This window comes from Dreissena polymorpha, unplaced genomic scaffold, assembly GCF_020536995.1.
Source record: "Dreissena polymorpha isolate Duluth1 unplaced genomic scaffold, UMN_Dpol_1.0 chrUn004, whole genome shotgun sequence".
Lineage (NCBI taxonomy): Eukaryota > Metazoa > Mollusca > Bivalvia > Myida > Dreissenidae > Dreissena > Dreissena polymorpha.
In genome coordinates this window covers 1,161,990-1,177,946 of record NW_026273318.1, presented here as the reverse complement: position 1 = coordinate 1,177,946, position 15,957 = coordinate 1,161,990, and the positions used below count along the sequence as shown (strand labels likewise).

The 15,957-nt window shown below is 34.9% G+C and overlaps 1 protein-coding gene across 2 annotated transcripts in view; it reads right to left on the bottom strand.

The window, feature by feature from the left end:
* LOC127863277 (tyrosine-protein phosphatase non-receptor type substrate 1-like) overlaps nt 1–15,957 on the bottom strand; it is a 52,236-nt gene that overhangs the window by 26,519 nt on the left and 9,760 nt on the right. For both annotated transcript variants that reach the window (XM_052402688.1, XM_052402689.1), the window contains exon 2: nt 10,038–10,400. In XM_052402688.1, the coding sequence (XP_052258648.1) occupies nt 10,038–10,400 (363 nt within the window). The remainder of the gene's footprint in view (nt 1–10,037; nt 10,401–15,957) is intronic.

The window sequence follows — 15,957 nt, the reverse complement described above, 5'->3', positions numbered from 1 at the left end:
TGCTCAATTTTTAAAACGCACTAAGTGACCCCTTGACCTAGTTTTTGACCCAGAAAGGCCCATGTTCTAACTTGGCCTTAAGATCATCTCCATAAAAATTCTGAGACCAAGTTTGGTGAAGATCGGATGTAAACATCTTGAATTAGAGAGTGGACACCATGCTGAATGTTAAAAAACGCACTAGGTGACCCCGTGACCTAGTTTTAGGCCCCGAATGGCCCATGTTCAACTTGTCCTAGAGATCATTTAGATAAAACTTTTGACCAAGTTTGAATTAGAGAGTGGACAACATGGTGAGGTTTAAAACGCACTAAGATACCCCGTGACCTAGTTTTTGACCCGGCATGACCCATATTCAAACTTGACCTAGACATCATCTAGATACAACTTCTGACCAAGTTTGGTGAAGATTGGATGAAAACTACTTGAATTAGAGAGCGGACAACATTGTGATGTTTAAAATGCAATAAGTGACCCCGTGACCTTGTTTTTGACCCGGCATGACCCATATTCAAACCTGCCCTAGACATTATCAAGACACAACTTCTGACCAATTTTGGTGAAGATTGGATAAAAACTACTTGAATTAGAGAGCGGACAACATGGTGAGGTTTAAAACACACTAAGTGACCCCGTGACCTAGTTTTTGATCCGGCATGGCCCATGTTCGAACTTGACCTACACATCACCTAGTTTCAACTTCTGACCAAGTGTGGTGAAGATCGGATTTAAACTACTTGAAAAAGAGAGCGGACACCATGCTCAATGTGTAAAACATACTAAGTGACCAAGTGACCTAGTTTTTGATCTTGCATGGCCCATGTTCGAACTTGGCCTTCAGATCATCTAGATAAAACTTCTGACCAAGTTTGGTGAAGATCGGATGAAAACTACTTGAATAAGAGAGGACACCATGCTGAATGTTAAACAAGAGATGTGTTTGTCAGAAACACAATGCCCCCTATTGCGCCGCTTTGAAGACATACATTTGACCTTTGACCTTGAAGGATGACCTTGACCTTGACCTTAAACCACTCGAAATTTGCAGCTCCATGAGATACACATGCATGCCAAATATCAAGTTGCTATCTTCAATATTGCAAAAGTAATGAAGAAGGTTAAAGTTTTGGTTAAAGTTTTTGAATTTGTTTTTTTGACCTTTGACCTTGAAGGGTGACCTTGACCTTCACCACTCAAAATGTGCAGCTCCATGAGATACACATGCATGCCAAATATCAACTTGCTATCTTGAATATTGCAAAAGTAATGACCAAGGTTAAAGTTTTGGTTAAAGTATGGGATTAAGTTTTTGCGCGCACACTCACTTACTCACTCAGTCACTCTGTCAATCAGTCACTCAGTCAATCACTCACTCAGTCACTCACTCACTTCGTTTGTGGGGGTATAATTATTTAACAACAACATACATGCGTTTATTAATCTGACTTAATCCGTCGCTCATTGTGCATGTATTTGTAAAGCGTCTGTACTTTCAGTTTCTATTACAATGGGAAATAACAATTTCATATTCAATAATTTATAAGACAATCTTTCAAAAATAAAAAAAGGAAAAAAAAATGTTTTTCTTTTTTTTTTGGGGGGGGGGGGGGGGGGGGGTGAGAGGGGGTATAATGTGGGGTGTGGTCATTAATTAGACAATCTTTTAAAAATAAAAAAAAAGGGAAAAATAATAATTGGGGGGGGTAGGGGGGGAGTAGGGGGGGTGAGAGGGGGTATAATGTGGGGTGGGGTAATTTATTAGATGATGTTAAAAAAAAATTGGGGGTCGGGGGTTTGAGGGGGTCGGGGGTGACAGGGGGATATAATGTGGGGTGTGGTAATTTATAAGATGATGTTTAAAAAAAATATTTTTTTTTTGGGGGGGGGGGGGAGGGATTCTGGGTAGGGGCGTGGGGTATTGTTTGGGTGGAATCCATTGTGGTATTCAGGTATGTGATCATAAATAAAGAAGTTGTGGCAAGGCCATCCTTAAAAATTCTTTTGTTTGGCATAACCGACTGACCCACTAAAATTGGTAGACTGAAATTTTTTTGGTCACTTTCCAAAAAAAATTTTTTTTTTGCTTGCTGAAAATTCTTTCCGCTAAATTTTGCCTTTCCGCTTTTTATCCTTTCCGGTTATTTGCGTCATTTAATTGAATGCTCTTTCAAGGATATCTAGAATAGCAATGAACAAAATGCGTACCGGTATTTATTTGAGTCGCCTATTTATTTGACATATGCATATGCGATTAATTAGACTTTAAATACAATTTAACCGCTCCTGTTATTCTCGTATCCCTTTAATTAAAATACTCTGCTGTCTTTCAGGATAGTTTGGGTGTAAAAAACAAATTGATTAATTATCACCGTTCAATTTTATTCGGTAATCGGCAGAGATGTGTAATATTAACGCCATATAACTAATTATTTAATTATCACTCTTTAATTAAGATCGGTAATATTCGGAAGAAAGATGAAAAGTGGTCAGCTTAGAAATATTTATTGACGGGTATTGTCATGTTTTTGTTTCATTTGTTTATCTCTAGCGACCGGCCACTATTTTGAAAGCAGACTGCGATATTAAATGTGTATTCAAATTATACATCTGCGCATAAATGACCCAATATTATCTGATTGCTCCACCCTTTCTCAGGTTTCATTCGACAACGTCATGTCATGTGAAAGCGAGCTCAATGTTGATTGGCCAGCTACCATATGCATTTCAATAAAAATAAGGTCAGGTCAAGCGATGTCTAATCGGGTACAGACCGGGTTTTGTTAATTGTTCGAATTGCGAACACTTTCATTGAAACAAAGAAACAAATATAGAAAACCAGTCCCGATTAAAATGGCGGATGTTTTCAACGAAATTTTACTAGATTTTCGAATTTTCGCAATTTAGATTTTTCTTGAGCCAAATTCTCAATATTTTTGCAAATAGCACAGATGGCTCAAATGGCGAACGACAGCACGAGCATTGCAAACGTGTTATTATTGAAATAAATACTCACTATTACAGGGCTCGCACTGTCGTTCGCCATTTGCGAAAATGTAGCGAATCTGGCTCACGAAAAATATAATTTGCGAATATGCTAAAATCTCGTTAAATTTCATTGAAAACAACCGCCATTTTAATCCGGATTTTTTTTTTTAACTATTATTTTCTCTTTGTTTCCATGAACATTTTGAAGCGCATATGGTACATGTAGCTGGCCAATCAACATTGAGTTCGCTATCGGGTAATATTGGGTAATTGATGCGCAGATAATGGAATACACAGTTGAAATTGTCGTCTGCCTGCAATATAATGGCCGAAGGCAAAAGTCGTATAAAAAATAAGCAAATGAAAATAAACTAACACTCAATAAATTATTTTTAAGCTGATCACTTTACAACTTTCAACCTTCTATCGATCTGAATTAAAGGATGATAATTAAATAATTAGTTACATGTCGAAGATGTTACACCTCTCTGTTCTTGATTGAAATTAAAATGTTATAATTACTTTGTTGTTTTTTACTCACAAACTATGCTATTGTAAAGTAATATGTCAACCAAATCAGGCATTGAAGAATTTTTCCAGAGCAACTCGCCCAACAGTGCACGTAGGCCTGACAATCCACTCGCCTTTCACTTTTATCTACTTGCCCTGCATTAAAAGATATATAACGTCGCTGTTCTTCGAAAACTGTGTAAGTCAAATTTGGCGCAAATTGTTATTTGTTTTTATAAGAATGGCTGGTTCACGGGTCATTTTCTGCGAAAATACTGGATTTCATATCCAATTGGAAGGCATAGTTATGAGCACGTGAGAAAATCCTGAACACTCATTGGTGCACTAATTGTTTCAGCAAATACTGCGTAAGTCAATTTTTCCAACTTTTCAAAAAACATTTTTTAAACATTTTTTGTTTTAAAATATATAAATTTAGATAGTCTTAGTCAAAATAGGCATACTTTTTATTTATGAAAATATAAAAGCCTGTAGTTGTCATTTTAATTCTAAAAATGGACTTAACGCAGTTTTCTCTTTAATATTTGGTTCCTTTTTAGACTATCTAAATTATTGTATTTTAAAAATGTTTTTCATGCCTATTGAAAAGTTGTAACAAGAGCACCGCCTTGCGGGTGCAGACCGCTCATCTATTTTCTTTTTAAAGGTAAGGTGAAGGGACTCTCATTTTCAATCACAAAGGAGGGAGGGGTGGAGTGAAGAGGGGTGTATAGTGTGGGGGGGGGGAGGATTCTTGGGTGCGATGGTTGGACGGTAGTTCAAACATAAATTAATAAAAATAAAAATGTGTGTTTTTTAACCGTTTCCAAAAAAAAAAAGAAATTTGGGAGGGTGGGGTGGGGGGGGGGGGGATAGTGTGAGGGTGTGGTGGTCATTTGTGAGATGATCTTAAAAAAAAAAAAAAAAAAAATTAGGGAGGGGTGGGATTCGGGTTGGGGGAGGGGGGGGGGATTCTACGGTGCGATGGTTGCATGGTATTTCAAACATAAAATAATAAAAATAAATCTTTGTGTTTTTTAACAGTTTCATAAATAAAGAAGTTATGGCAATTTTAGCAATACACTGTATTTAATAATTTGACCTTGAGAGTCAAGGTCATTCAAAGGTCAAGGTAAAATTCAACTTGCCAGGTACAGGAACCTCATGATAGCATGAAAGTATTTGAAGTTTGAAAGCAATAGCCTTAATAGTTAAGAAGTAATGTGGATCGAAACACAAAATTTAACCATATATTCAAAGTTACTAAGTCAAAAAAGGGCCATAATTCCGTAAAAATGACAACCAGAGTTATGCAACTTGTCCTTTTACTGTACCCTTATGATAATTTGCAAGTGTTCCAAGTATGAAAGCAATATCTATGATACTTTAGGGGTAAAGTGGACCAAAACACAAAACTTAACCAAATTTTCTAAGTATAAAGGACCCATAATTCCGTCCAAATGCCAGTCAGAGTTACATAACTTTGCCTGCACAGTCCCCTTATGATAGTTAATAAGTGTTGCAAGTATGAAAGCAATAGCTTTGATACTGTAGGAATAAAGTGGACCTAAACACAAAACTTAACCAAATTTTCAATTCTCTAAGTATAAAAAGGGCACATAATTCTGTCAAAATGCCAGTCAGAGTTACATTACTTTGCCTGCACAGTCCGCTTATGATAGTTAGTAAGTGTTGCAAGTATGAAAGCAATAGCTTTGATACTTACGGAATAAAATGGGCCTAAACACAAAACTTAATCAAAATTTTCAATTTTCTAAGTATAAAAAGGGCACATAAATCTGTCAAAATGCACGCCAGAGTTATCTAACTTTGCCTGCCCAGTCCCCTCATGATAGTAAGTAAGTGTACCAAGTTTGAATGCAATAGCATTGATACTTTCTGAGAAAAGTGGACCTAAACGCAAAACTTAACCAAAATTTTCAATTTTCTAAGTATAAAAAGGGCACATAATTCTGTCAAATTGCATGCCAGAGTTATCTAACTTTGCCTGCCCAGTCCTCTCATGATAGTAAGTAAGTGTACCAAGTTTGAATGCAATAGCATTGATACTTTTTGAGAAAAGTGGACCTAAACGCAAAACTTAACCGGACGCCAACGCCGACGCCGATGCCAAGGTGATGACAATAGCTCATAATTTTTTTTCAAAAAATAGATGAGCTAAAAATGTACTTACACAGTTTTCGAAGAACAGCGACGATAATCTATATTTATAGTTATGCAGGGCTTAACACTAAGGCACGTCCGAACGACATTCACTGCCTGTACCTAGGTCTGGGCTAGCCAATGTCCCAGTAACATGCCCGACCGGTCGTGTGTATTTTGGGCATATTATGTGTTCTATATCAATAAACTGCGTTTTAAATAAGCTTTTGAAAGATGCAAAAATCTTTATACAGTATGATCAGATGACAATTAAATCCCAGATTGAAGTCGGAGACTACAAACAGATCGTAACTCGAAATAGATTTGGAACCCCCTGATTGCAATCAAAAAAATTCAGAAAATCCCTGGCAGTTTTCCTGGTAAAACACGTCAGAACCTATTTTTAAACGGAATTCCAATAGATACGGTTTTGATTGGTTTCCTCGAAGTGACGTGTTTTCTCGATAATAATACGTTTTAAACTAAAAGCCAGGATCGCCCAGGATTGTCCAGGATCGATGAAGGTATAAAACTCGACATTAACACAAAGTTTTTATAAAATTATTATTTATTTATCAATTTTAAATAATTTTAATTTGTTTGATCGATTAGAAGTGTTTTGACTATCTTTTTTTACGCAATTCAATTAGCAAAACTAATATTAATGGTCGATCCCGGCTTTTAGTAGAGTTAACCCTGTACAATTGTTACGACTAACGTAACACGTTATTTGTTATTTTGCGACACCTAAGATTCACTTACCGTTTGTTGTCAGACGGCAACCGCGGCAATCTATGTAAAAAGGTTTTAACGTTCATGTCGTTGTTTAGTTACGGGTGGGGATGGGGGTTCCTCGGATAAGAAAAGAAAAGGAGGAAAGAAAGAGAAAGTATGAAGAAAAAAAAACAAGGAAATTCTCCCGAAATGGCGTGAAGATTACAAATAGATGTCTTAAGCAGATGAATATTGAATTTATAAGCATTAGTAAGGCAAGCTAATAAGACTGATTGAATCATAATTTCACATCCCACCCTCAAGAAAATACAAGTTAAATGATAAATATAAAGGTTTTGATAATACTTTGGTCGGGGCACATGAAAGATTGGTCAGGGCTAGTAGGTTCTGCATTTACTAGCCCGAATGGGCTAGTTGAAAAAAAAGTTAGTGTTAAGCCCTGTTATGATCAACCAGAACCTTTATAACCTACGTAACATACATGTAGTGACACTAAAGTGCAAACAAATTAACTACATTATCTGATGGATTTTATTTGCTTTTCTTACGTTTTCTGCACCTGTTTCCTTTACTCAATACTTTCCGCTTCTCATGTTGATGACCTTTCTTTCTGTTCCCTGTCTCCACCACCTTGCAGATATTTTAAAAGAGAACCCTTTTCCATGCTGAGTTTTAATATTTCAGACGAACTTTTACTGAAAGACACGCTTGATTGACAAATGCTTACACTATGGTAAATTTTGGCTAAGGCTTCTGATCACGAATTATTCTGTTTATTAATAATTATTGTTTCTGTTTATTTTTAATTAAATATAAGAAGTATTATAATTAACCAGTTATGTATTATTTGTTAATTGGTATTTACATTAAAATAAAATTTCATTCTTCACGGAATGACCAATATATTTAACTGTTTTTTTCAACTTTTAATCGATTAGCTAAGAGCACTGACACCTACGAAAAGAGCATTCTATACATAGATGGTGGCGTCACTGCGTTATTATCTGAAAGATTGTTTGTTGACACATTGACGAAAACAGCGCAGCCGATTTTGAGAATTATTTTTACTGTGCCTGTGACGTCATTTTTCATTGTCAAAACTAAAGTGCAGTTTCTTTGTGTACTAAACCTATTTTTTGCTGATTCAAAAAATTGTTCGCAATTTGTATCGATGTGGCAGGAGTTCTGGAAATGAATTTATATTTTTCAACTTGAAAAACAGCACTCGCCCGGTCGGTCGAGTATTTAACAAACTTTACTCGCCCGACCGTCAACTTCACTCCCATATGCGAGCAGTCGAGTGGATTCTTCAATGCCTGCAAATAGTATATTTATTACGCTTTTGCTAGGTTACTTTTCAGATAAAGTATTTTTTTTCGATTATATTATATTTTTGATGTTCTTTATACAAAAAATAGACTTACGAATACACGTGCGGTGATACGGACGGTGCAGAAAAATATTTACCAATTTCATGAGGCAGAAGACTTGGAGCTTTATTTGATAATTACCTTTCAGTTTGGTATATGTCGGAGTTCAATTTCAGAAAAAAAAATACTCAAAAAATAAAATCCCTACCAACCAAAATTTACCTGGGTCGGATTATGCCAAACAAACAATTTTTTAAGGATGGACCAATTTAAGTAAAATGTTCAATTATCTAAGGGCCTAAAGGCAGAGCTCAAGATAAGGTTTTGTGAAATTCTTAAATTACTACCAGATTTTCAAAAAGAATTCTTAACTCTGAAATTTTATTCTCAACGTTACTACTAAGTTTTGGAAAATAATTCCTATTTTTTCTAAATGACCTAAAAATAAATAATAATGGTTATTTTCATGCAAAAAAATAAAAAAAAAACATACTAGCAACTTTATTTATGCGAGTTAAACAGTGTCTTTTCAGTATTATACAATGTTATTTTTCAAATACCTTCATATGCCCAAACTGTGCTTAGATTGTACGCCTTAGATGAATTTTTACATATTTCACAATTAAAACGGGTCTCCCCTTCAATCTTTTCAACGATTAGCCACGGGACTTGTCCCTTCCACTCGTTCAATGTTTTTTGTGTGTTTAAGTTTGGACCCGTTGTGTCGTGTTTTTGTTTAGCTTTTCCGACTGTGTCGGCAACTGAACATACAACATCGTATAAGATCTTTTCTATAATGTCTTTCTAAACATTTAACTTCGGCTCTCTTTGCGTACAATATGTTAAAAGCGTGTTTTGGACGCTTTGCAGTTTTTTATGACGATCTCTGGGCGCCGCCATTGATTTTTGACAGATAGACTGTATACGCCGCTTTTATTGGAAAAAATGCGCTTTGTTATACAAACCCGATAACCATTCTATATAAGCACCGCAAAGATCTTCAATACGCGAAAAGAACTCAATAAAAATCAATACGAACCGATGTAAAAATAATATTCGTAACTTGATTTTGAAATTCTTAATGGTACGACAAGATTTTAAAATAAATACGTAACGGACTTGAAAATAATTCGTAATTACGAAAATACGACCCTTATCTGGAGCTCTGATCTAAGGGCAAAAGGGGCCATAATTATGTCAAAATGATTGATACAGTGGTCTGCTCTTGTATATAGGTTGGGGTCATGTTGGTAAACAAGTATGCAAAATATAAAAGCAATATGTCAAAGGATATAGGAAATATTTGGGGATAGTACACAAAGTTTAACATAGATTTATCAATAATATGCATATTCTAAGTATAAAAGGGGCAATAATTCTGTCAAAATGCTTGATACAGTTGTTTGCTCTTGTTTATAGGTTGGGGTCATGATGGTAAACAAGTATGCAAAATATGAAAGCAATATGTCAAGGGACATTGAAAATATTTGGGGTAGTACGCAAACTTTAACATTTGCTGCATATTTTAAGTGGATAAGGGGCCATAATTAACATTTACTGCATATTCTAAGTGAAAAAGGGGCCATAATTATGACAAAATGCTTGATAGAGTTGTCTGCTCTTGTTTATAGGTTGGGGTCATGTTGGTAAACAAGTATGCAAAATATGAAAGCAATGTCAAGGGACTATGAAAATAATTGGGGTAGTACGAAAACTTTAACATTTGCACGGAAATGGAAACGGAAACGCCGACGCCGAGGTGAGTAGGATAGCTCCACTATATATATTTTATATATAATAGTCGAGCTAAAAATGTCTAAGAGAGGTCGATAGAAGTCCGCCATTGTTGCGTCAAAATATCAGTCGATCGCAAACTTTTTCGAACCAAGAAAGCAAGAGCCAATAAGTGCCAGTCAATTATGATACATGTAGTTTACAGTTTTATTGAATCGATTCAAGTGTAAAGCTTCAAAAGAAGTAAAGCAGCAATGATTTTAAGGTATGCATTTTTATAACTCAGTTCACACTATTTCAAGAATGAGTTCACCCTATTTTTTAAAATCAATGGGTGAAAACCCTAATTCCCAAATAATTATCTGGTGCACTGCTTTTTCTTTCATTTATCCTCGAGACTGACCATCATTGGGAAAAATATTCTGAAGATTGTTCAATAAATTTGTCTGGAGTGTTAACAAGCCGAATATTAACGACAGCCAATCGACAAAAGGCGATCACAAAAACCTAACAATAAGCTCAATTCTAAAATAAGTTTACCTTTTAAAGTTAATGTCTGTTTTTGGCGAAGTGTGGTCGTTTCTGTTGTGTAAAAACTAATTTCCCAGTTATAATCACCATTGTCAATACACTCCAGCGTGCTGATTTTCACTGTTACAGTCCTGCTGTCTCCTGGAGAAACTGTCACCAAAGCACTGTGACGACCACTTGCACCATCATTCAAAAAAGTTGCATTGCTATTTGATTCAAAAAATGGAATTTGCATAAAGCTCACATTTGCCTTCTTCAAGCTTACACCATAATAAGCTGTGACCTGTCCTGACAGGGTACAGTTTAACTCGAAGGGCAGACCCAATGTTGGCACACCTGCAGACTGACCACAAGACAGAGACTGAGCATCACCTGAAAAACAAGAGAAAGCACATCAATTATTTTGAAAGGTATACAGCAACAGTGCCTGGAACAGTCGTTAACCTGAAAGTGCGTAGCAATATAAACATAGTTGATTCTAAATATAAATATAAAACTTAAAAATTTCTATAAATCTAAACATATAAATATGTAATCACAGATAAGGTGACAATTTTTACCTAGATTTGTTTTATTAATTGTAATATAAACCAATTTTAAATATGACCACATGACTAAAACAAGAGCACCGCATAACGGCTGCCAACTCTCTGCTGCGGGTGCAGTTTTGAAATAAATGAAAGCTTGTCGTTTAGTTTCAAAGTTGTTAGTGGAAGCACTTTGATTGTAAAGCCAATGTAAAGGTTTAAGCATGTCAGACGCCGGACGACACGCTGGCTATGACAATCCCTCAAGTTTTCTCTAAAAACAGCCGAGCTTACTCTACAAGATCGAGTCACAAACTACGGCTTTCAAAGATCTTAATCAAATTTATTAACATGTTGACAACTTCAGGATTCAAACTACCGGACATTAGAGCTGTCAACTTTTATTAAGCTCATTTAAGATTATCCAAGTGCAATAAATTAGAAGTGCTTCGGACAATGTTGCCCGTTATCAAACTTGGTTAAGAAAGTATGCCCACAAACATTATCACAACATCAAGGTCCAAGATGATGAAAACTGTTTGTATAGAAGGTAGAAAAACTTTCAGTTTTTTTATAATGCAAGGGCCACAATTCAGAAGTGCTTCAAGGTCACGTGAAGCATGTTATCAAACCAGGCAGGCATATTATGGCCTCAAACATAAGCACTAAGTGTCATGATGATCTGATTGAAAATGTTTGGCAGACAATATTAATTCGACCATTTTTTATACAGTTGTAATTCGAAGGCCTTAAGTCAGACTTACTTCAACTTCAAGCGGATGGCTGGTTATCAAACCGGGTCGACAAATAATGCTAAAACACATCAGTGTTTTTTAGGTCAAATTTGGGGCAAAAATTCTACCCCATTTACAATCTCAAATGGTATATCTTTTTGCCAATTGACTGTCTACATTGTAAATGATCAAATTTAAACTGTTCCAGTTATTGATCAGAAACTGCACTCCTCCGCTGCAGATGTTCCTATCACATGCCCTCCATGTTTTGTTCAAGGGGACAATAAAAATAAGTTTTTCAACTGAACAAAGTACTATCACGTCAGCATCTTTTTTCCTCTTTATTAAGTACTGGAAAACAGCACTTTCCCAATTAGGAAAACAATACAAATTTCTTAATGCTCCCAAAAAAATTCCAAAAGGAAGGTTTTCCAAATAATTTTATGAATTTTATCTTCTATCATTTTATAATTAAAATGCAACATTTAGTTGGTTTCCCTATGCAGCTCTATGGCTGGAACCTAAACATAAGTAAATATAATATTGGTAACTTGACAACACTTAGTTACCAATTTTTAAGAATTTGGGAGCAAAAAATCAAATACACCAATTTCCCAATATCAAGACTTCACAAAGCGAATTTTCCCAATTTCAGGGTATTCCGCCCTTTTTTTCTCAATTGGACTGGTCTTAAAACATTTCCCAATTGGGCTAAAAAAATCGCTGCACTTAACACTTCACTGACAACTCAACTCAGTTTATTAGGTAACAGAAGCAGTGTTTTTTTGTTCACCATTTTGGGTAAGCAGCCAAAACTCTTTTGAATGAGAAAAATTGCTTTGACTAAAAAAAATTTTTTTTTTAGCAAATTCTATAAAAAGAGCAAATAAAATGCTTTCAATTTTGTATTTTCTAATGTATAAGTCATAGAGCTTGAAAGAGTTATAAATTAAAAGTTGATATTTATTTATATAAAAAATGTGATTGGGAATTTTAAGAAGTAGGATTTATGCTTAAGATTTGGATTTTACATGTTAAGGATTTATGCAGGTGGGTTAGGTTTACATGAAGACTGCAGACTTCAGCCCCAAATTTAATAAGTCCATAATTCACAACCAGTTATAAAGAAGTGAGAACAAATTACACAAGGAATGTCAGCAATGTAAACATATAATAGACAACAACCACCTGTAAACTGCCCAATACAGCTCAATTATAAATTTTTGCCCTTAATAGAAGTTTGTTACACACACTACAAATCACAAGCAAGTGATATGGTCAAAATATTTGAGGATATGGTTACAGTATACTATTTTTTTGGTGTTCAATGCTGTACTCTCTATAAAAGGGAACATCATTTATTTGAAGACACATTTCTGAAGTTCTCCGTGTGGGCACTTTCCATGACTTTATGTTTGAATATTTCTGCCTGTATGTGGTAGGAAAAACATGGTTGTGCACTACACATTTCTTCTTTGTGCTTTTAGATTGGAGGCAACATGAGACTTTGACATTTGGCGGGAAACCCTCATCAACAGGAAAGAAGCCGGTAAAAAGATGGCCCTAAAAGATTGATCATTCACCTATCTTTTTTATTGTTTAAATCAATTCAGCTTGAATAATCTTTCAGAAAAGGTTTGGTTATGAGGTTCTCTTTGCGCAAAAGTTTGACTTTGATACATCTGTGCAATTGAAAAACACGAAGGAACATCCATACTATGTACAAATTTTTCTGGGCTAAGCGCGTGATGATCGTGACATTTATTTGTTTAACTTACTTCAATCTTATGTTCTGTCAAAAGATATATATTTTACTTTGGTATACAGTCAATCTTGTGGATGCGACCACTTTAATTAAGCAACCTTTGTCTTATGCGACCACTTTGAATTCCTCCGAGCGTTTTCACTCTATTTTGACATTATATTAAGCGACTTTTGTCTTACGCAACCAGCGACCGCTGATTTTCAAGTATTTTGATGTCCAAATATACCCCGGCGAAATGTTGTTCATGATTTCATGAACACTTCAAGCCAATCAAGAACTGTTCATGAACGGTTCTGAAAAAGTTCCTTAGCTTGGTTCATGAACTTTTGGACATGAACTGTTCTTAAGACATGTTCATGAACTGTTTATGAATTATTGTTGAACATTTCAAAGTTCATGAACAGTTCTTCATCTAACCATAAATACTTAGTGATGAACATTTCATGCACAAGTATTTCTAATGACTTTTCTGAGACAGACTTTAAGGATCCATCATGAATAATTCATGAATTCCTTTGTGCTAGATGTTTCATACATATTTTTGAAAGTAATATTGAAATGTCTAGCATACAAATCTTGTAGATTTGTGAAACCTGTGAAGTTAGTATGAATATGCATAGTGCTTTCACCACTGTAAGTTAGTGTTCTTGACCTGTTCTAGAGAATTTTAAGAACATTTGTAAAAGAACTGTTCAAGAACTGCCTTCAGGAACACTTCAATAACTTTTTAAGGACCTTTCCTGTTCTTGAATTATTCTTAAACTATTCTTGAACACTTTAAGAACTTTTTTGAACAACATGTTTCCTTCTGATGTTCTTAAACAGGTCTACACAATGTTTTTGAACGTTTGATGGACTTTTTAAGAATCCAATATGTTCTTAAAAGGATCTGTCATGGTTCTTGGAAGACTTAAAAGACAAGTTTAAGAACGTTTTAAGGACATCTTATTTCAAGAACAGTTTAAGATGATATCAAGAACTCAATGTACATTGCATTGCTGTTTTTACAAAGAAAGAATATTGTGTACACAGGAAGTTGAAACGGAAGGCACATGGTTTATGTTATATTTGAAAATGTAAGTCTTTAATAAATTACCGGCTGAACTGATCAGCCATTGGTTCCATTTCAAGTTCTTTGGCACTGTAAGTGTAACCATTTCAGGGAAACCATTGATTAGTAAATGATTCTTGAACTGAAAATGAGACTATTCATAATCTTTTCAATACATGAATTATTCATGAACATATAGTGCAAAGTTGTATTATGAAATTTAAAGAGTATTATCAAACCACTTGTATCTCAGTTATTAGTGTTATATTTAAATAATTGTTATATGTTGCTATCAATATGTTAAGTGCTAATACAAGACTTGTTTCTTCTTACCCTGACCTGTTTGTTGAGCTTTAGTAACACTTATGATAACCTTTGCATAAATTGACAAATTCTTGTTCATGAATAGTTCATGAACACTTCATGCCACCTCAGTTCATGAACTCTTGAAGAACTATGGTTCATGAACTGTTCACTTACAGTTCGTGAACAGAAAATGAGCCATTGAAAAATAGAAGGAAAATGTTCATGAACTGTTCGTGAACAGCAAAACCCTGAAGAATTTTTCAAGAATTGTGTTGTTCATGAACTGTTCAAGAACACTTCATGCCATTGATGTTCATGAATAGTTCATGAACATTTCATGCCATAATGGTTCAAGAATAGTTCATGAACACTTCATGCCACACGGGTTCAAGAATAGTTCATGAACACTTCATGCCATTAGGTTTCAAGAATATTTCATGAACACTTCATTCCATTAGTGTTCATGAACAGTTCATGAACTAAAATTTCAAGAACTTTTCACAGACGTGGCTCATTTTCTGTTCACGAACTGTTCGTGAACAATTCATGAACTCATTTCATGAACAGTTCATGAACTGTTCACGAATTATTCGTGAACTGCAGAACAACATTTCGCAGGGGTAAATTTAAGTCACACTATTTTAACACAACAATTGATTTAGCGACCATGTGATGATAAAACTTGAGAATCTGTTGATCGTTTAGGGACAAACTTGATCGCCGATTTATTATCAGTTTGACGTTATCAAAGAAAAGCCACTTTCTGTCAAGAAGCCATAAAACAAAACTTTCTCTTCGATAAAATTGGCTTCCTTGGTCTTACTTAACATGCATGACCAACCGTGTAATAACAAATGCAAAGCCTTTTGAATCTTGTACTGAGAACAAAGATGGAGTTAAAGGTTAAGAGCTGTAAACGATGCGTTGATATTGAACACATGATTCACACATGTTCAGTCCCAATTATTTGCAATTGTAATTATTCGGCATACCGGTAAGCTTTGAAACAATTAATACATTTGTCTCAGCTCTCCAAGAAAGGCCGAGTAGTTCCGATATACTAAATAAATCACAAATATTTGTATTTAGTAATAGAGGTTAATATTGTACCAAATAGTCATTATTAAATGTTAACTTATTTTGTAATGTTTTTGAGTTGTTAGTTTACTTCTATACAGATAATTTCAAAACAGTTTATTCACACATGAGTTTATATGCAAGAATATAAAGCCATGAAAGCTTTTAAAATATTGTCTAATGAAACAAGTAAAGCTTTATTATTGTGGTAAGCTATTATCCTAATAAAACCCTTAGTGACCTATATGAACAACAGCCTATTGACCAGATTAATGACCACAATGTTTTAAATCAATTTGTGAGCAGTTTACTCTCTATCACTGGACACATGTACAATTGTATGACAATAAACATTCAAGCCCTATCTCAACATAACCAGGTGGACACCATGTATGAATTGTAATAGGCAATTAAGCAGGTCACAAATGCTATTAAAACACCATAATATTATACATCACCATGAGGAGTC